At 47.6% G+C, this 14,860-nt stretch overlaps 2 protein-coding genes and 1 pseudogene across 2 annotated transcripts; 2 read left to right on the top strand and 1 right to left on the bottom strand.

Annotated features, from left to right (window-relative positions):
- Window positions 1–1,836: 1,836 nt before the first annotated feature.
- Window positions 1,837–2,886, bottom strand: LOC6504474 (protein CWC15 homolog). The gene is made up of 2 exons (XM_001966933.4): window positions 2,633–2,886; window positions 1,837–2,570 (listed from the first exon to the last, which is right to left on the bottom strand). Exons 1-2 carry the CDS (start codon window positions 2,761–2,763, stop codon window positions 1,943–1,945), a joined length of 759 nt encoding a protein of 252 aa, XP_001966969.1. The 5' UTR covers window positions 2,764–2,886; the 3' UTR covers window positions 1,837–1,942.
- Window positions 2,887–4,988: 2,102 nt separating this feature from the next.
- On the top strand, window positions 4,989–7,721 carry LOC6504448 (annotated as a pseudogene).
- Window positions 7,722–9,190: 1,469 nt separating this feature from the next.
- LOC6504451 (von Willebrand factor A domain-containing protein 8) lies at window positions 9,191–14,134 on the top strand. The gene is made up of 7 exons (XM_032452271.2): window positions 9,191–9,538; window positions 9,665–10,092; window positions 10,149–10,469; window positions 10,535–11,118; window positions 11,175–13,289; window positions 13,350–13,784; window positions 13,857–14,134. Exons 1-7 carry the CDS (start codon window positions 9,349–9,351, stop codon window positions 13,954–13,956), a joined length of 4,173 nt encoding a protein of 1,390 aa, XP_032308162.1. The 5' UTR covers window positions 9,191–9,348; the 3' UTR covers window positions 13,957–14,134.
- The last annotated feature ends 726 nt before the right edge of the window (window positions 14,135–14,860 follow it).

Genomic DNA, 14,860 nt, shown 5'->3' with positions numbered 1-14,860 from the left:
AGCTCGTCTAGTGCCCTCCACCCAAGCTGCCACAACTGACGCCCGCCTTAAAGTGAGTATTCCAGGGACATCTGTCGCCATGTCGCCATGTGGTGGAAACTCATCTTCCTCTCTCTCCCCCAGGTCCATGGCCAATACCCTGCAGTGCACCGATGCAGGAGATGTTCCTCAACATCTGTACCCTGACCATGGTCCGTGCCCTCGCAGACAATCGCACCTTCGCCGAATCCCACTTGCGGAAGGTGAGTGTCCTTGGAGATCCCCTTCTGCTCCAAGATATATCCTTTATATATATCCTCTTGGGCTTTGCCATCCAGGAGGAGCTGAGCGAGCACTACCCCTTCCTGAGCTTCTACGAACGCTCCCAGCAGTACGGAATCCTCAAGAAACTGGACGAGCTGGCAAGCTGCCTTACGGTAAGTAGCTTCCAGTAGCTTCTTCAGACATCCTAATCCATTTCAAATCTCTTTCGCAGTTGGGAGCGCATCACGACTTCATACTGTGGACGATCAAGCGCTTCAAGGAGCTGCAGGCCAAGCAGACGCCCAGCTGCTCCTCGGGAGCGGGCCCATCCGGCCCCAGCAGGCCGTGGCCAGCGCTGATGAGCCGCTGAGCTACGAGGAGCAGGTGAACGTGAACCTGAACCTAAACCAGCGCCAGCCCTGAACAAGCGCCAGGACCGCTGTGCCCTTCACATCAGCCGCTGTGGCCACGTGATGCACTACAGCTGCTGGCAGGAGTACTACAGCAACGAGGAGACAAAGGAGCAGCGACGTCCGCCACGCAACCGCTTCGCCCTGAACGCCGCCCACATGGTGGAGTTCCACTGTCCCTAATGCCGGACCCTCAGCGGTCCTGCCGGTCCCACTGGACAGCTTCAACTAGCGTGACGAGCATCCTACGAAAATCGGCGAGTGTTCTCTGCAAGGTTTTTACTCCTTATCTAGTAGTGTAGTCTAGTGATGTCCCTTCCGACCCATTCCTCCCAGAACTCAATGTTCAAATTCCCATAACTTGGCCAATTCTGGGATGATCGAGGAGTGTTATACCTTTCCAAGCAGGGCTCTTCCAGGACTATCAGTTTCTATGAAAACCTGGGAAACTTCAATCCGACTCGATTTTCGAAAATTTTCAAAGGGTACCATCATGATTTTTTTCGAAAATGGGGTCAGATTTAAGTTTTTCAGATTTTGATTAGGAATGATTCTACTAGAAGATCTAAGATCGGGAAGGTATAACATTTCCAAATCGGATGGGTATTAACCAAGTTATGACCATCGGAAGATAGGGTAGGGTTACATTTTTTTCCAAAAACTAAAACGGCTGAAAATCCGGAATCTTTTTGAAGCTTTTTAGGTGATATCTCAGTTATTTCTTATCCGATTTTAAAAAGGAATGGCATTTAATAATTGGAGAACTAGGGCCCTTCGATCTGCATCAAAACTTCATAAAAGTTGAACAAAAAAAAATCGATCGATTTTTTCAATATTTTCATGATGGTACCCCTTATAAAAATTTCGAAAATCGGGTCCGATTTTGGTTTCCCGGATTTTGATGAGGAATCGTTCTACTCGAAGATCTGAGATCGGGAAGGTATGCCATTCCGATATCCGACAAGTATTGGCCGAGTTATGCTCCTCAGAAGGTGACATTTTGGCCATATTCCAAGCTTGTTAAAGGATTTAAGCCAAAACTGAGCCATTTTCCAATCGAATTTGAAACAACAGTCCTTAAATGATTCAGAAACCTACACACAACCTAAAACTGTCCGAACATATCCTTAAAAGAACTAAACACCCGATTAACTCCACAAAAACTAACAAAAAAATCAACCAATTATGCCTATAAGATGCAATTTTTATTTATCTGTTACTAATGAAAAAAAAGTTGACAATTTCGTTACTTAAACTATTACAAAACGCAGCTGGAACATGTATAGATGCTACTTAATGTACTTGTCCATGAACTTCTTGTGGAACTCGGAGCGCAGGGCATCGTTGATAAAGTGGGTCTTCTTCTCGGGAGCCGAGCGGGCACAGTTCTTGAAGACGACATCATCGTCCCAGCGCCGCTTGATCTTCAGGTCGCCACCGAGTCCAGAAGCGCGTCCTGCAGCCGAAGCAGCTGTTCCGGGCTCGTAGTTGATCAGTGGATTACCGGACAGGATGTTTTCCATGCGAATGCGTTCGTCCTCCTGCTTTTTCTCCGCCTCACGACGCGCCGTCTCCTGCAGGCGCTCCTGCTTGATCTTCTGCAGCTCGGCCAGCAGGGCCGCATCATCGTCATCCGAGTCGCTGTCGGAGTCAGAGCTGTCGTTGTCCAGCGGCTCGTCTGCATCCAAATTGACTGTCTGTTGTTGCTGTGCTGCCTGCTGAGCGGAAGCATCTAGCTTAGCACGCTTATTGCCGCCACTGGAGGCGGTGTTGTTGGCCTCGATGGCCTTGCGGACAATGGAGGGCAGCGCCTTGCCAGAACCAGCAGCTCCCGAGCGAGCATCACGTTCGCGCTCCTCCAGCTCCTTGCGGAAGTCACGGTTGCGGATCTCCTCGCTAGTGCCCTGGCCAGTCTCTCTGGAAGTTAAGTTTGAGTGGTTAATTAACTTAAAATTGTGAAATTCAATTCTTTGTTCAACCTGTATTTCAGTTTGGTGTGGCCTGGCAGATCGCGGCTGGAATATTGCTTGCTGAGAGCACTCAGATCCTTCTCACCACGTCCCGACCCTCCGCGGGCAGGGTCGAAGGTAGGACGAGCGGCTGTGGTCATTTTTGTGGCTTTTAAAACTATTTAAGCCTGTTAAATCAATATAAACGGTAAGTTTTGCGTATTTCGATGGCTTGCTTCTTTTAAGTGTGACCAGTTAACGTTAGCTTGAAATTCTTACCGTTTTTTAGTATTAAAATACCAAAACCATACATTGTTATCGATATTTCGGTGGCGTGCTTTTTAAGTGTAACCATTAATACTTAAAATTAATGTCCGTCAAATTAGCATCGCCTAGTTAGCGTCGAAGTGGAACGGTGGAAACGGAACACAGCAACGAATTTTTTTATTTTCAATTATTTTACTGTTTAGCCACTAAATTGATTGAAATAAAGTTTGGAATTGTTAAGAATTGAAGAATTTATAGTATTTTCTTACTTTGGGCGGGATCAACAACCTTAAAATACCATTAAAATGCATTTGAAAAATTGGCCCCACACTGTTTTGGGTCCTAGCTCAGAAATAAGAGGAGGCCCCAAAAAGCCCGATATTGCAGCTAATAGGTCAAAATATTGAGGGTAATTCCTGAAAGTTTCATAAAAATCGCTCCCTACGTTTTGGAGAAAATCGGATAAAAGTGGGCCAATCTCGTTGACGGCCCATACAAAAATGACCACCAAAAATTGTTTTTAATATTCTGAAGCTCTAAGAGGAGGCCCCCATATGCACGGTAGTTGAGTCGATGTATCACCTTTTCTAGTATATCTGGAGCAAAAATCATTCAAATCGCTCCCTACAATTTTGAGAAAATCGATTTATAGTTCCCCATTGATTTTAATTGATAAGGGAGGCGCCAACTCGTGAACCGGAACCAGTCCACGAACAAGTTCGTTCCACTAGTTCCAAATCTACAGACCGCCTTTGTTGGGCATGAATATGCTTATTGAGTCCTTTACAGAGGATGCCCCATTATGCACGGTATGCCGTTGCAAAGCTAATTTTTCATATAATTTAATAAGACTATTTGCATTAAAATCGCTCCCTACGATTTGACGCAATTTATCTTTAAAAATTTCTGCATTTTCTTAACCAATACTGGACCTTGTTCCCAACACAAATCGCGCCAATGTTAAATTTGAATGGCCCCACATGCTTTCTTTATGGAGGATGCCCCATTTTGCACGGTATACCATTGTAAAGCTAATTTTTTTCTGAATCGAATGAGATTATTTCTATCAGAATCGCTCCCTACGATTCGATGGAATCAAGTCTTGAAAATTTCTGAACCTATTTTACCAATACTGGCCCCATAACCGCTTCACATGTTTTGATGCTGGCCAACATGGCGGCAGCCATGATCGAATTTGAATTTCCCCATTATCTCCCCTTATAGAGGATGCCCCATTTTGCACGGTATATCACGAAAAAGCTAATTTTTTGCTTAATCGAATACCGGTAGTTTCATTCAAATCGCTCCCTACGATTCGCTGGAATCAAGTCTTGAAATTTTCTGAACCCAATTGACCAATACTGGCCCCATAACCGCTTCACATGTTTTGATGCTGGCCAACATGGCGGCAGCCATGATCGAATTTGAATTTCCCCATTATCTCCCCTTATAGAGGATGCCCCATTTTGCACGGTATATCACGAGAAAGCTAATTTTTTGCTTAATCGAATACCGGTAGTTTCATTCAAATCGCTCCCTACGATTCGCTGGAATCAAGTCTTGAAATTTTCTGAACCCAATTGACCAATACTGGCCCCATAACCGCTTCACATGTTTTGATGCTGGCCAACATGGCGGCAGCCATGATCGAATTTGAATTTCCCCATTATCTCCCCTTATAGAGGATGCCCCATTTTGCACGGTATATCACGAGAAAGCTAATTTTTTGCTTAATCGAATACCGGTAGTTTCATTCAAATCGCTCCCTACGATTCGATGGAATTAAGTATTCAAATTTGTACATGCTTAACAGGTGCTTAACAGCACAATGTTGTAAAAGCTCAACAGCCACATGTGTTGGCCTATTTTCAACACTGAATGGGCGCCATTCCCCAAGCATGTACATATGTATATTTCAAGCATGTACAAATTTCTCTATTCGTTATACATATGTAGGTGTTCTCAGAACTGTTGATTCTTATTTCTCTACTATTTTTCCAGCTTTACCTTCTACCATCTAGCCCTGCTGCTGAAACAGAAGATCACAGAGTTCCATTATTATTTTGCTTTACGTTCTATCACAAAGATCACAGAGTTCCAGGCATATGTATGTACATAGATGGAGCGGGTTATCTTGCATAACGAGATCGTGGAGCATAACGCCAACATTGAGTCGCTGATCCTCGGATCTCGCATATCAGCAGCTGCTGATTTTAGGTGAGGTGTTTTGTATTCACTTTTAAATGATTTTAAAATATTTATTATATGTGGCAGGCAAAAGAAGCTGATGCGCATAGGATCACCCTCCAGTTGGGCTGAATTCTCTGGCTCTTAGCGCTCCGGCAACTCGTAATCCCACATTGGTAGCAGTGATTCGAACTATTCTTCGTCCCACTACAGTGGGCGCTCAAGGGGACGTGGCTTGCGGATCAGCAACATTGTGCAGGCCCAGATCGAGCAACTCTTCACGGCCGTGGCCAAGGACGCCATTTATAGCTTCGATGTCACCTGCCTGGGATCACTACCGCATCACTACAGACAAAGTGACGAGCCTGCAAGTGACGAGTTTGCAGGGGCCACTGCGTCAGCTGTATCTGTCGGAGTGGGCCAATAAGGTGGGTACTACACATGGAATTTTGAAATAATTCATATCATAATCATAGTTATCTTATAGAAACTCAGCTTGGACTCTTTGGAAATCTGTGCCACGGGACTACGGCTAAAGGTCAGTGCTACGGCCATCTCGAAAGGAGCCAGTCCCGACGGAGCGGAGGAGAATGAGGCCCAATATTACGCCCTTCCACAACATTGCCGTGTGGTCGGCTTGGTCAGGTAAGATTAGTAGATTTCACTTCGACTTCATCTAATGTGACTTTCATTTTAGAATTAAACTCTTGTCTGCGTGAATCACATCATCAAGAGGGACTCCCGGGACTATGACCCCAGGTGGTGGACAACATCAGCTATCTATCTGCAGAATCATGATGTCAACGGCTGGAGTGGCGCCCTGATGAACATGTACCAGCCGGTGAAGACCTACGAGTACAAGCGGATCGAGGAGCGAACGCCCATGAACGAGGCCATGAAGCTCTTGCTGCCGATGTTGGTGCGCCTCCTGACCGAGCAGTCGGTGCTGCTCCAGAAGCACATCCTTAAGATCTACTTCGCCCTTACGCAGTACAGCCTGCCTCACCCCCAATGGGATTGGGATGTGTCCGATAGCTCCCATTTGGACGATGATGAGCACACCAAATTCGCCTACTGGAAGACCAAGAAGTGGGCTCTCCACTTCATTGTTCGCATGTTCGAATGGTAAGTTTCCAAAGAATCACAAATTGTTTGCTGAAAACATTAATTTTTTGGTTTTTCTTTTTTAGGTATGGAAGTCTCAGCAACGTAGTTAGTGAAAATTACCTAAAATACGCTGAGTGGTCGCCAACGTTCAGCTAAGGTGTCCTGGGGTTGTTTTTGAAGATCCTCGACCAGTACTGGAATCGTATCTCGCCGCGTGTCCTCACGAATGTGCTCAACTATCTGAAGAATGCGTAAGTACCTGCCACTTTATCCCTAATCCCTAATAATTATATTATTTATGTTATTACACTTTTTAGTGTAAGCCACGCCTATACCTGGAAGCTAATCAAGCCGCACATAGTGGCAGTTATTCAGGATGCGATATTCCCCATCATGTCCTTCACCGACTCCGATCAGGACCTGCGGGAGAAGGGACGAGTATATCCGCCTGAAGTTTGGTAAATAATAGGAATCTTTTGAAACAAAAGAACCTACTTAATTCCCTTATTTTCAGATATATTTGAGGACTATGCCACGCCAGTTATGGCTGCCCAATTCATGCTGCATTCCATGTGCAAGAAACGCAAGGCCATGAGCACAATTATGCAGGTCATCAAGTCGCCGAATGCGGACTACAAGCAAAAGGATGGTGCTCCGCACATGATTGGAACATTAGCGGATGTCCTGCTGAAGAAGGCTCAATACCGGGACCAAGTGGTATCTATGCTAACCACATACGTTTTCCCGGAGTTCCAGAATCCCGCCGGCAATATGCGAGCGCGTGCATGTTGGGTTCTGCACTATTTCTGCGAAGTGCAGATAAAGAATCCCCAGGACCTGGCCGAGGTCATGCGGCTGACCACGAACGCTCTGCTAACGGACAAGGAACTGCCCTTTAAAGTGGAGGCGGTCATTGGCCTGCAGATGTTCCTCTCATCCCAGGACGAGGCGACCCAATCCGTTGAGGGTCAGATTAAGAACATCACCAAGGAGTTGCTCACCATTATTGGTTAACCGTGAAACCGAGAACGAAGATCTGACTAACGTGATGCAAAAGATCGTGTGCACCTTAACGGAGCAACTGTTGCCGGTGGCCACCGAGATTTGCCAGCACTTGGCAACCACCTTCAGCCAGGTGCTGGAGCCCGAGGAGGGATCCGACGAGAAGGCCATCACCGCCATGAGTCTGCTCAACACCATCGAGACTCTGCTCAGTGTGATGGAGAAGCATCCCGACGTCCTCCTCACATTTTCCAGCACAACATTACTGGTGGGTTGGGATTCTCTCTCAATGAAGGTCTATATTTTAAATTTTGACGGCCAAGTCCATCTCGCCCGAGACGTGGCAGATGCTGGAACTGATCTACCAGGTATTCAAGAAGGACGGCATCGACTACTTCATCGACATTATGCCGGCTCTGCATATCTATGTGACTGTCGACACGCCCGCATTCCTCTCCAATCCCAACAGGCTGCTGGCTATTCTGGATGGCTGAAGAAACAAGAATAATAAAATAACACCTAAAAAATAACACATAAAAATAAAATGTAAATTATTCATTTGAATTTTTTTTTTTATTTTTATTTCATTTTATTTTTAATTTATTTTCTTGGTAAGATATATTTTATTGATCGGCCAATCAGGCGTTTTCTGCACCGACAAGTTCGGCACCATCCTCTGCTGCGAGTTCAACTGCTGCTGGTCCTGCTTCTGCTTGTCCTGCTGCTGTTCCTTCTGGCGATGCAGGGTTCCGGGCCCAACTTAATTCCATCGAATCGTAGGGAGCGATTTGAATGGAACTACCGGTAATCGATTAAGCAAAAAATTAGCTTTTTCGTGATATACCGTGCAAAATGGGGCATCCTCTATAAGGGGAGATAATGGGGAAATTCAAATTCGATCATGGCTGCCGCCATGTTGGCCAGCATCAAAACATGTGAAGCGGTTATGGGGCCAGTATTGGTAAAATAGGTTCAGAAATTTTCAAGACTTGATTCCATCGAATCGTAGGGAGCGATTCTGATAGAAATAATCTCATTCGATTCAGAAAAAAATTAGCTTTACAATGGTATACCGTGCAAAATGGGGCATCCTCCATAAAGAAAGCATGTGGGGCCATTCAAATTTAACATTGGCGCGATTTGTGTTGGGAACAAGGTCCAGTATTGGTTAAGAAAATGCAGAAATTTTTAAAGATAAATTGCGTCAAATCGTAGGGAGCGATTTTAATGCAAATAGTCTTATTAAATTATATGAAAAATTAGCTTTGCAACGGCATACCGTGCATAATGGGGCATCCTCTGTAAAGGACTCAATAAGCATATTCATGCCCAACAAAGGCGGTCTGTAGATTTGGAACTAGTGGAACGAACTTGTTCGTGGACTGGTTCCGGTTCACGAGTTGGCGCCTCCCTTATCAATTAAAATCAATGGGGAACTATAAATCGATTTTCTCAAAATTGTAGGGAGCGATTTGAATGATTTTTGCTCCAGATATACTAGAAAAGGTGATACATCGACTCAACTACCGTGCATATGGGGGCCTCCTCTTAGAGCTTCAGAATATTAAAAACAATTTTTGGTGGTCATTTTTGTATGGGCCGTCAACGAGATTGGCCCACTTTTATCCGATTTTCTCCAAAACGTAGGGAGCGATTTTTATGAAACTTTCAGGAATTACCCTCAATATTTTGACCTATTAGCTGCAATATCGGGCTTTTTGGGGCCTCCTCTTATTTCTGAGCTAGGACCCAAAACAGTGTGGGGCCAATTTTTCAAATGCATTTTAATGGTATTTTAAGGTTGTTGATCCCGCCCAAAGTAAGAAAATACTATAAATTCTTCAATTCTTAACAATTCTAAACTTTATTTCAATCAATTTAGTGGCTAAACAGTAAAATAATTGAAAATAAAAAAATTCGTTGCTGTGTTCCGTTTCCACCGTTCCACTTCGACGCTAACTAGGCGATGCTAATTTGACGGACATTTAAAATTATGGGCAGCACTTTGGTAATTAGTTATTATCGATGGGCAGCACTCTTCGATCAGTCGCTATCGATGCACTCTTGTGATAACAACACGCGAATTCTGCCGCCGTAATTCTGTGATTAAAAACAAATTAGCCGGAGTTATAACTCCCAATCCGGTTAATAAGCAAGTGCAGTCCCTCCCCCATCAAGAAGCAATGTTGGCAAACCTGCAACGCGGCAGCGGCCACCTGTTGCGTCACAGCGTGCAAGGCGCTCGATTTTTGAGACGCCACTGGGCAAGTACCGCAAGCGCAAAGGACTCGCAGGACGATAGGCTGACAATCGGAGATGTGAGTGTGCGCCTGACCAAACCGAAGCATCCGCAACTAGTGCCGCAACAATATGGTGAGCTTCCTTACCACCCATGTGGGGTAAAATAAGATCATGGCAGTACAAAGGTCACCAGCCCAGAGATTCATCTGGGCTCCTAATCTTTATGGACTATTTAAACATTATTCTTTCTAATTCCAGTCAACTACGGACCCGATGGCACTCTGCAGCTCACTCAATCCGCCCTGCATCACCTGCGCTGGATGCTGCAAAAGGATGCCTTGCGCCAGGACATGTTTCTGCTGGGACCGCCAGGACCTCTCCGTCGCCAGCTAGCCATGCAGTTCCTGGAGCTTACGCAGCGTGAGGTGGAGTATGTGGCTCTCAGCCGGGACACCACGGAAAGCGACCTGAAGCAGCGACGCGAAATCCACAATCGAGAGGCGGTTTATCACGACCAAGGAGCCGTGCGTGCTGCCCTGAATGGTCGTGTTCTGGTCCTGGATGGCGTGGAGCACGCCGAGAGGAATGTGCTGCCCATTTTGAACAATCTGCTGGAGAATCGTGAAATGCACTTGGAAAGCGGCAAGTTTTTGATGTCCCCGGAACGGTACGATAAGCTTTTAGAGGTAAGTTCAGTAATTGGAAATTCTCGACTCCCTTTTGAAATCTGAATCCTTTTTAGAAACACACCCGCCAGCAGCTCGACGAGTGGGGCCTGCTGCGCGTCTCCGAGCAGTTCCGCGTTGTGGCCCTGGGTCTGCCCACCCACAAGTATAAGGGAACTCCTTTGGATCCACCACTGCGTTCGCGCTTCCAGTCCCGCAACGTAACGTCGTATGCCTATGGTGAACTCTTCGAGGAACTGCATCAGCAGGCGCCCCTAGTGCCCAAGGAGCAGCTGAAGCAATTACTTACCTTTGCATTAACGCTGCAGGGGGCGGATCCGGTCCTGCAGCTTCCAGATTTTCCGCTACACAACCTCGGCTTGGCAGTGAAGATGTTGGTAAGATGATGACTATCCATGTGTAGGATTATTTACATTCTAACCCTTTCTTTCTCTTCCTAAAGGAAGCCAATCCCCTGCTGAGCATCCACGATGTGATAAGTCGCACATATCCGTATCAGGCCATGCTGAAGGTCGACCAACGCAAACGTGTGGAGGAGCTGCTCAAGAAATTGGACATCCAACTGATTCCCAGCCAAAGTATTAAGAGTATTAGGAGCAGTAGCAACCCAAGCGCGAATCCTGGCAGCATACTCCTTCAGCTGGATGACCTGAAACTAAATGTACCTGGTGGAAAGATTTCCGCACCTGTGGCAACCAATTTCGTGGACTTGCCACATCAACGTCAGGCCCTGGCGAGCCTGCTGCAGGCCTATGCTGTGGGAGATGTCTGCCTGTTGGGCGAGAAGGGTGTCGGGAAGCTGGCACTCACCAAGGAGCTCCTCCGACTTCTCCAGCAAACGTCGGAACCCATGATGCTCTATGAGGATATGACCAGTCGGGACTTAGTGCAGCAACGCATCACCAGTCCCCAGGGGGACACCATTTGGCGAGACTCCCCACTGGTAAGGGCAGCCAAAACCGGATCCGTGGCTGTACTAAATGGACTGCATCGCCTCCACAAGAGCACGGCGAGTGTGCTTCAAAGGTAGGTTCATAAAATACCCAATCCTACCCTGCTTTCATCCTGAAATTCATTTACAGACTCATTCACGACCGGGAACTGCAGCTATGCGATGGCACCACATTGCTGAGTGCCAACCGCTACCAGGCTCTCATCCAGCAAGGATTAACTGCGGAACAGCTCACCCAAATGAGTTTCCTGCCAATGCACGAGTCCTTCCGCATTGTGGCCTTAGCGGAGCCACCACGCCCTGGCGGCGGACAACCCAATTGGCTGACTCCGGAGTTGCTTAGCCTGTTTCTGTACCAGGAACTGCGTCCTCTGCGCCAGATTGAGGAGCAGGAGCTGCTGACCCAGCTATGTGGAGGAGTCCTACCCGCTGGCATGAACCCGCTACTGGAGCTGGCCCAAGTGCTGCGCACCTCGCAGGATCCCCTGCTCCAAGGACTGGCTGGAACCTTGTCTACCAGGCAACTGCTCAAGCTGGCCCGCCGATTGGCTGCTTATCCAAACAGCGAACTGAGTGATGTCCACGAAATGCTGCAGAATACATTCCTAGCCAGGTTCATGCCGGCTCTGTCGCGCAGTGCCCTGGAACAGGCCATCCACCAGGTGGGCATACAAGCCAGACCGGAAAAGAGACTCAGGAGCAATCAGAACCAAATAGAGATTAAGGATAACTCCTTGAGGATCGGCTCTACCAGCTGGCCACTGGGCAGCCCGAGCCAGGCGCAGCTCTCCAAAGTGCCCAGCACCTTGTTCTACGAGATGCCCCAGCATGTGCAGTTGTTGGAGCGCCTGCTGCAGGATTACCTTATCGGCGAACATCTTCTCCTGGTCGGAAACCAGGGAGTCGGCAAGAACAAGCTTGTGGATCGCCTACTGGAATTGATGCAACGACCCCGGGAGTACATCCAGCTGCATCGGGACACAACTGTGCACAGTTTGACGCTTCAGGCCACCCTGAAGGACGGACAGGTATCGTACGAGGACAGCGCCCTGGTCCAGGCCGTGCGCTCGGGGCATGTCCTGGTAGTGGACGAAGCCGACAAGGCTCCAGTGAACGTGACCTGCATCCTGCGCACCCTTGTGGAGAGCGGCGAGATGGTTCTGGCCGATGGAAGGAGGATTGTGCCGCCGGGAGCCGGTGGTCAAGTGCCCAATTCCATTGAAACTCATCCGGATTTCAGGCTCATTGTTTTGGCCAATCGTCCTGGGTTCCCCTTCCTTGGCAACGACTTCTTTGCCGCCTTGGGCGATGTCTTCAGTTGCCATGCCATCAGTAATCCGGATCCCGATTCGGAGATCTACCTACTCCAGCAGTACGGACCGAAGGTGCCCATCCAGACGCTGCGGACCTTGGTGAATGCCTTTGGAGAGCTGCGAACACTGGCGGACGAAGGCATGTTGAACTACCCGTACTCCACTCGGGAGGTGGTGAGCATTGTGAAGCACTTGGAGCGCTATCCGGACGAGAACATGTCGGAGGTGGTCGGAAATGTACTGGACTTCGATCGCTATCAGCCGGAGGCACTGCAGCAGGTCAACCAGGTGCTTGCAAAGCACGGAATCGAGTCCTATGCTGAGGAGGAAATCCAGGCCATACGCAAGAAAAAAGTCCTGCAGGCGTCCGTAAATCGGCACAGTGGCTTGGGCGTTTCCGGACCAAAATTCGGCAAGCTGGACCCCAAAAACGAACCGCATGTGGGCGGCAACACTTGGGCCGGTGGCAGCGGCGGCCGGGACACCGCCGGTTTAGGCGGCAAAGGTGGACCCTTTCGTTTGGACAAGGGCCATGTTGTACATCAGCTGAGCGACAAGGAGAAGGCCGATGTGCCGGAGGAGATTAAGAAGGCGGCACGCGAAATGAACCGCAAGGCGTTCGAGGAGAAGCTCAAGGAGATCAAGATGTCGGCCCACGACCACAAGGTGTATGCCCAGTTCAGCGAGCCGAATCGTAAGCAGGTGCAGCAGCTGAAGGCGGTACTGGAAGCGATGCAGACGAAGAGCAAGGAGCGCCAGTGGCAGAAGTACCAGACGCACGGCGACCTGGACGACACACGACTGGTGGAGGGCATTACTGGGGAGAAGAACATCTACCGCCGACGGGCGGAGGCGAATCCCTGGGCGGATCATGTCCAGGAAAAGCCCAACAGGCTAAAGCTGGTGGTGGATGTATCCGGTTCGATGTACAGGTGAGTAATTAAACATACAAATAGAAAAACAAGCCATTAACAACTAATCTCCCATACCAGGTTCAATGGCTACGATGGACGGCTGGACCGTCAGCTCGAGGCCGTGGTCATGGTGATGGAAGCCTTCGAGGGATTCGAAAAGAAAATAGTCTACGATGTGGTCGGCCACAGCGGAGAGGGCTGGGAGATTCCGTTCGTTCCCGCTGGTAGTCCGCCGAAGAATGACAAGGAACGCTTTGAGGCCATCCGGATGATGCACGCCCATTCCCAGTTCTGCTGGTCCGGTGATTCAACAGTAAAGGCGGCCCGGGAGGCCTGCTCTACGCTGGGAGCGGAACAGGACTACGACAACGCCATCGTGGTGGTGCTGAGTGATGCGAACCTCTCCCGTTATGGCATCGCTCCAAAGGATCTGGCCGTTGCCCTGAAACGTGGCGAGCCCAAAGTCAAGGGCTATGTGATCTTCATTGGCAGCCTGGAAGAGGAGGCGGATGAGTGAGTAGCCAAGATACCAGAGTGCTTTCTTATTCTTTTCATTTTATTAACAATATGTATTTTATATTTCAGAATCAACGCGTCGATGCCGGCAGGACAGAGCTTCGTTTGCATGGACCTCACCAAGCTACCTCACATTCTGCAGCAGATCTTCACATCCTCCCTGCTGTAGTGACCTCTGTGCAATTCAAGGATCCCGATATTCCTGCGCATCGGATTAGCTATAAGTAAATGTTGATCCAATTTGTTAATTATTTCAATTGTAGTTTATTTTTTATCTGTGCCTGTATTGAGTCTGAATTTAAATTTAAAATCAAATTGTAAATAACAAAATTAGGTTACTGTATGGAGACAATGGGACAATTTATTTTCTCCCGGTTTTTAAAATAATGGAAATGGAAAGAATATTTTGCAGAGTTGCCAATATAGGACGCTGATTCCGAAAATGTAGGGCATTGCCAGATCGGATGAGAAATGGCGGAGATATGAGCATTTGAAAAACGTGTACTTTCTATAGCTTATATCTCGGTCATTCCTGGCCCGATCTGGCAACGCTATGCATTTTTGGAATCAGGACTCGAATGTCCTTCGAACTGCATCTTTAGTTTTTCGAAATCAAACAACCCATTTTCGACCCGATTTTTGAAAAAATGGAAAGGGGTTACATCACGTTTTTTCTCGATTTTCGCGAAAAATTTTTTTGTCCGATTTCGGCGATCTTTGGATGCATTCCGACTAATTTTGGGGCGCTGATTCCGAAAATGTAGGGCATTGCCAGATCGCATGAGAAATGGCCGAGATATGAGCATTTGAAAAACGTGTACTTTCTATAGCTGATATCTCGGTCATTCCTGGCCCGATCTGGCAACGCTGTGCATTTTTGGAATCAGGACTCGAATGTCCTTCGAACTGCATCTTTAGTTTTTCGAAATCAAACAACCCATTTTCGACCCGATTTTTGAAAAAATGGAAAGGGGTTACATCACGTTTTTTCTCGATTTTCGCGAAAAATTTTTTTGTCCGATTTCGGCGATCTTTGGATGCATTTCGACTAATTCTGGGGCGCTGATTCCGAA

Source organism: Drosophila ananassae, chromosome XR (assembly GCF_017639315.1).
Source record: "Drosophila ananassae strain 14024-0371.13 chromosome XR, ASM1763931v2, whole genome shotgun sequence".
In the NCBI taxonomy this organism is placed as follows: Eukaryota; Metazoa; Arthropoda; class Insecta; order Diptera; family Drosophilidae; genus Drosophila; species Drosophila ananassae.
The sequence above is the reverse complement of the archived record's forward strand: the minus strand, read 5'-3'. Positions and strand labels throughout refer to the sequence as shown.

Coding starts and splice junctions, on each gene's coding strand:
- LOC6504474 (XM_001966933.4), bottom strand. CDS start 2,763: ATGACCACAGCCGCTCGTCCTACCTTCGACCCTGCCCGCGGAGGGTCG. Junction 2,571..2,632: donor CACACCAAACTGAAATACAG/GTTGAACAAAGA, acceptor CTTAACTTCCAG/AGAGACTGGCCAGGGCACTA.
- LOC6504451 (XM_032452271.2), top strand. CDS start 9,349: ATGTTGGCAAACCTGCAACGCGGCAGCGGCCACCTGTTGCGTCACAGC. Junction 10,093..10,148: donor GGTACGATAAGCTTTTAGAG/GTAAGTTCAGTA, acceptor AATCCTTTTTAG/AAACACACCCGCCAGCAGCT. Junction 11,119..11,174: donor ACGGCGAGTGTGCTTCAAAG/GTAGGTTCATAA, acceptor ATTCATTTACAG/ACTCATTCACGACCGGGAAC.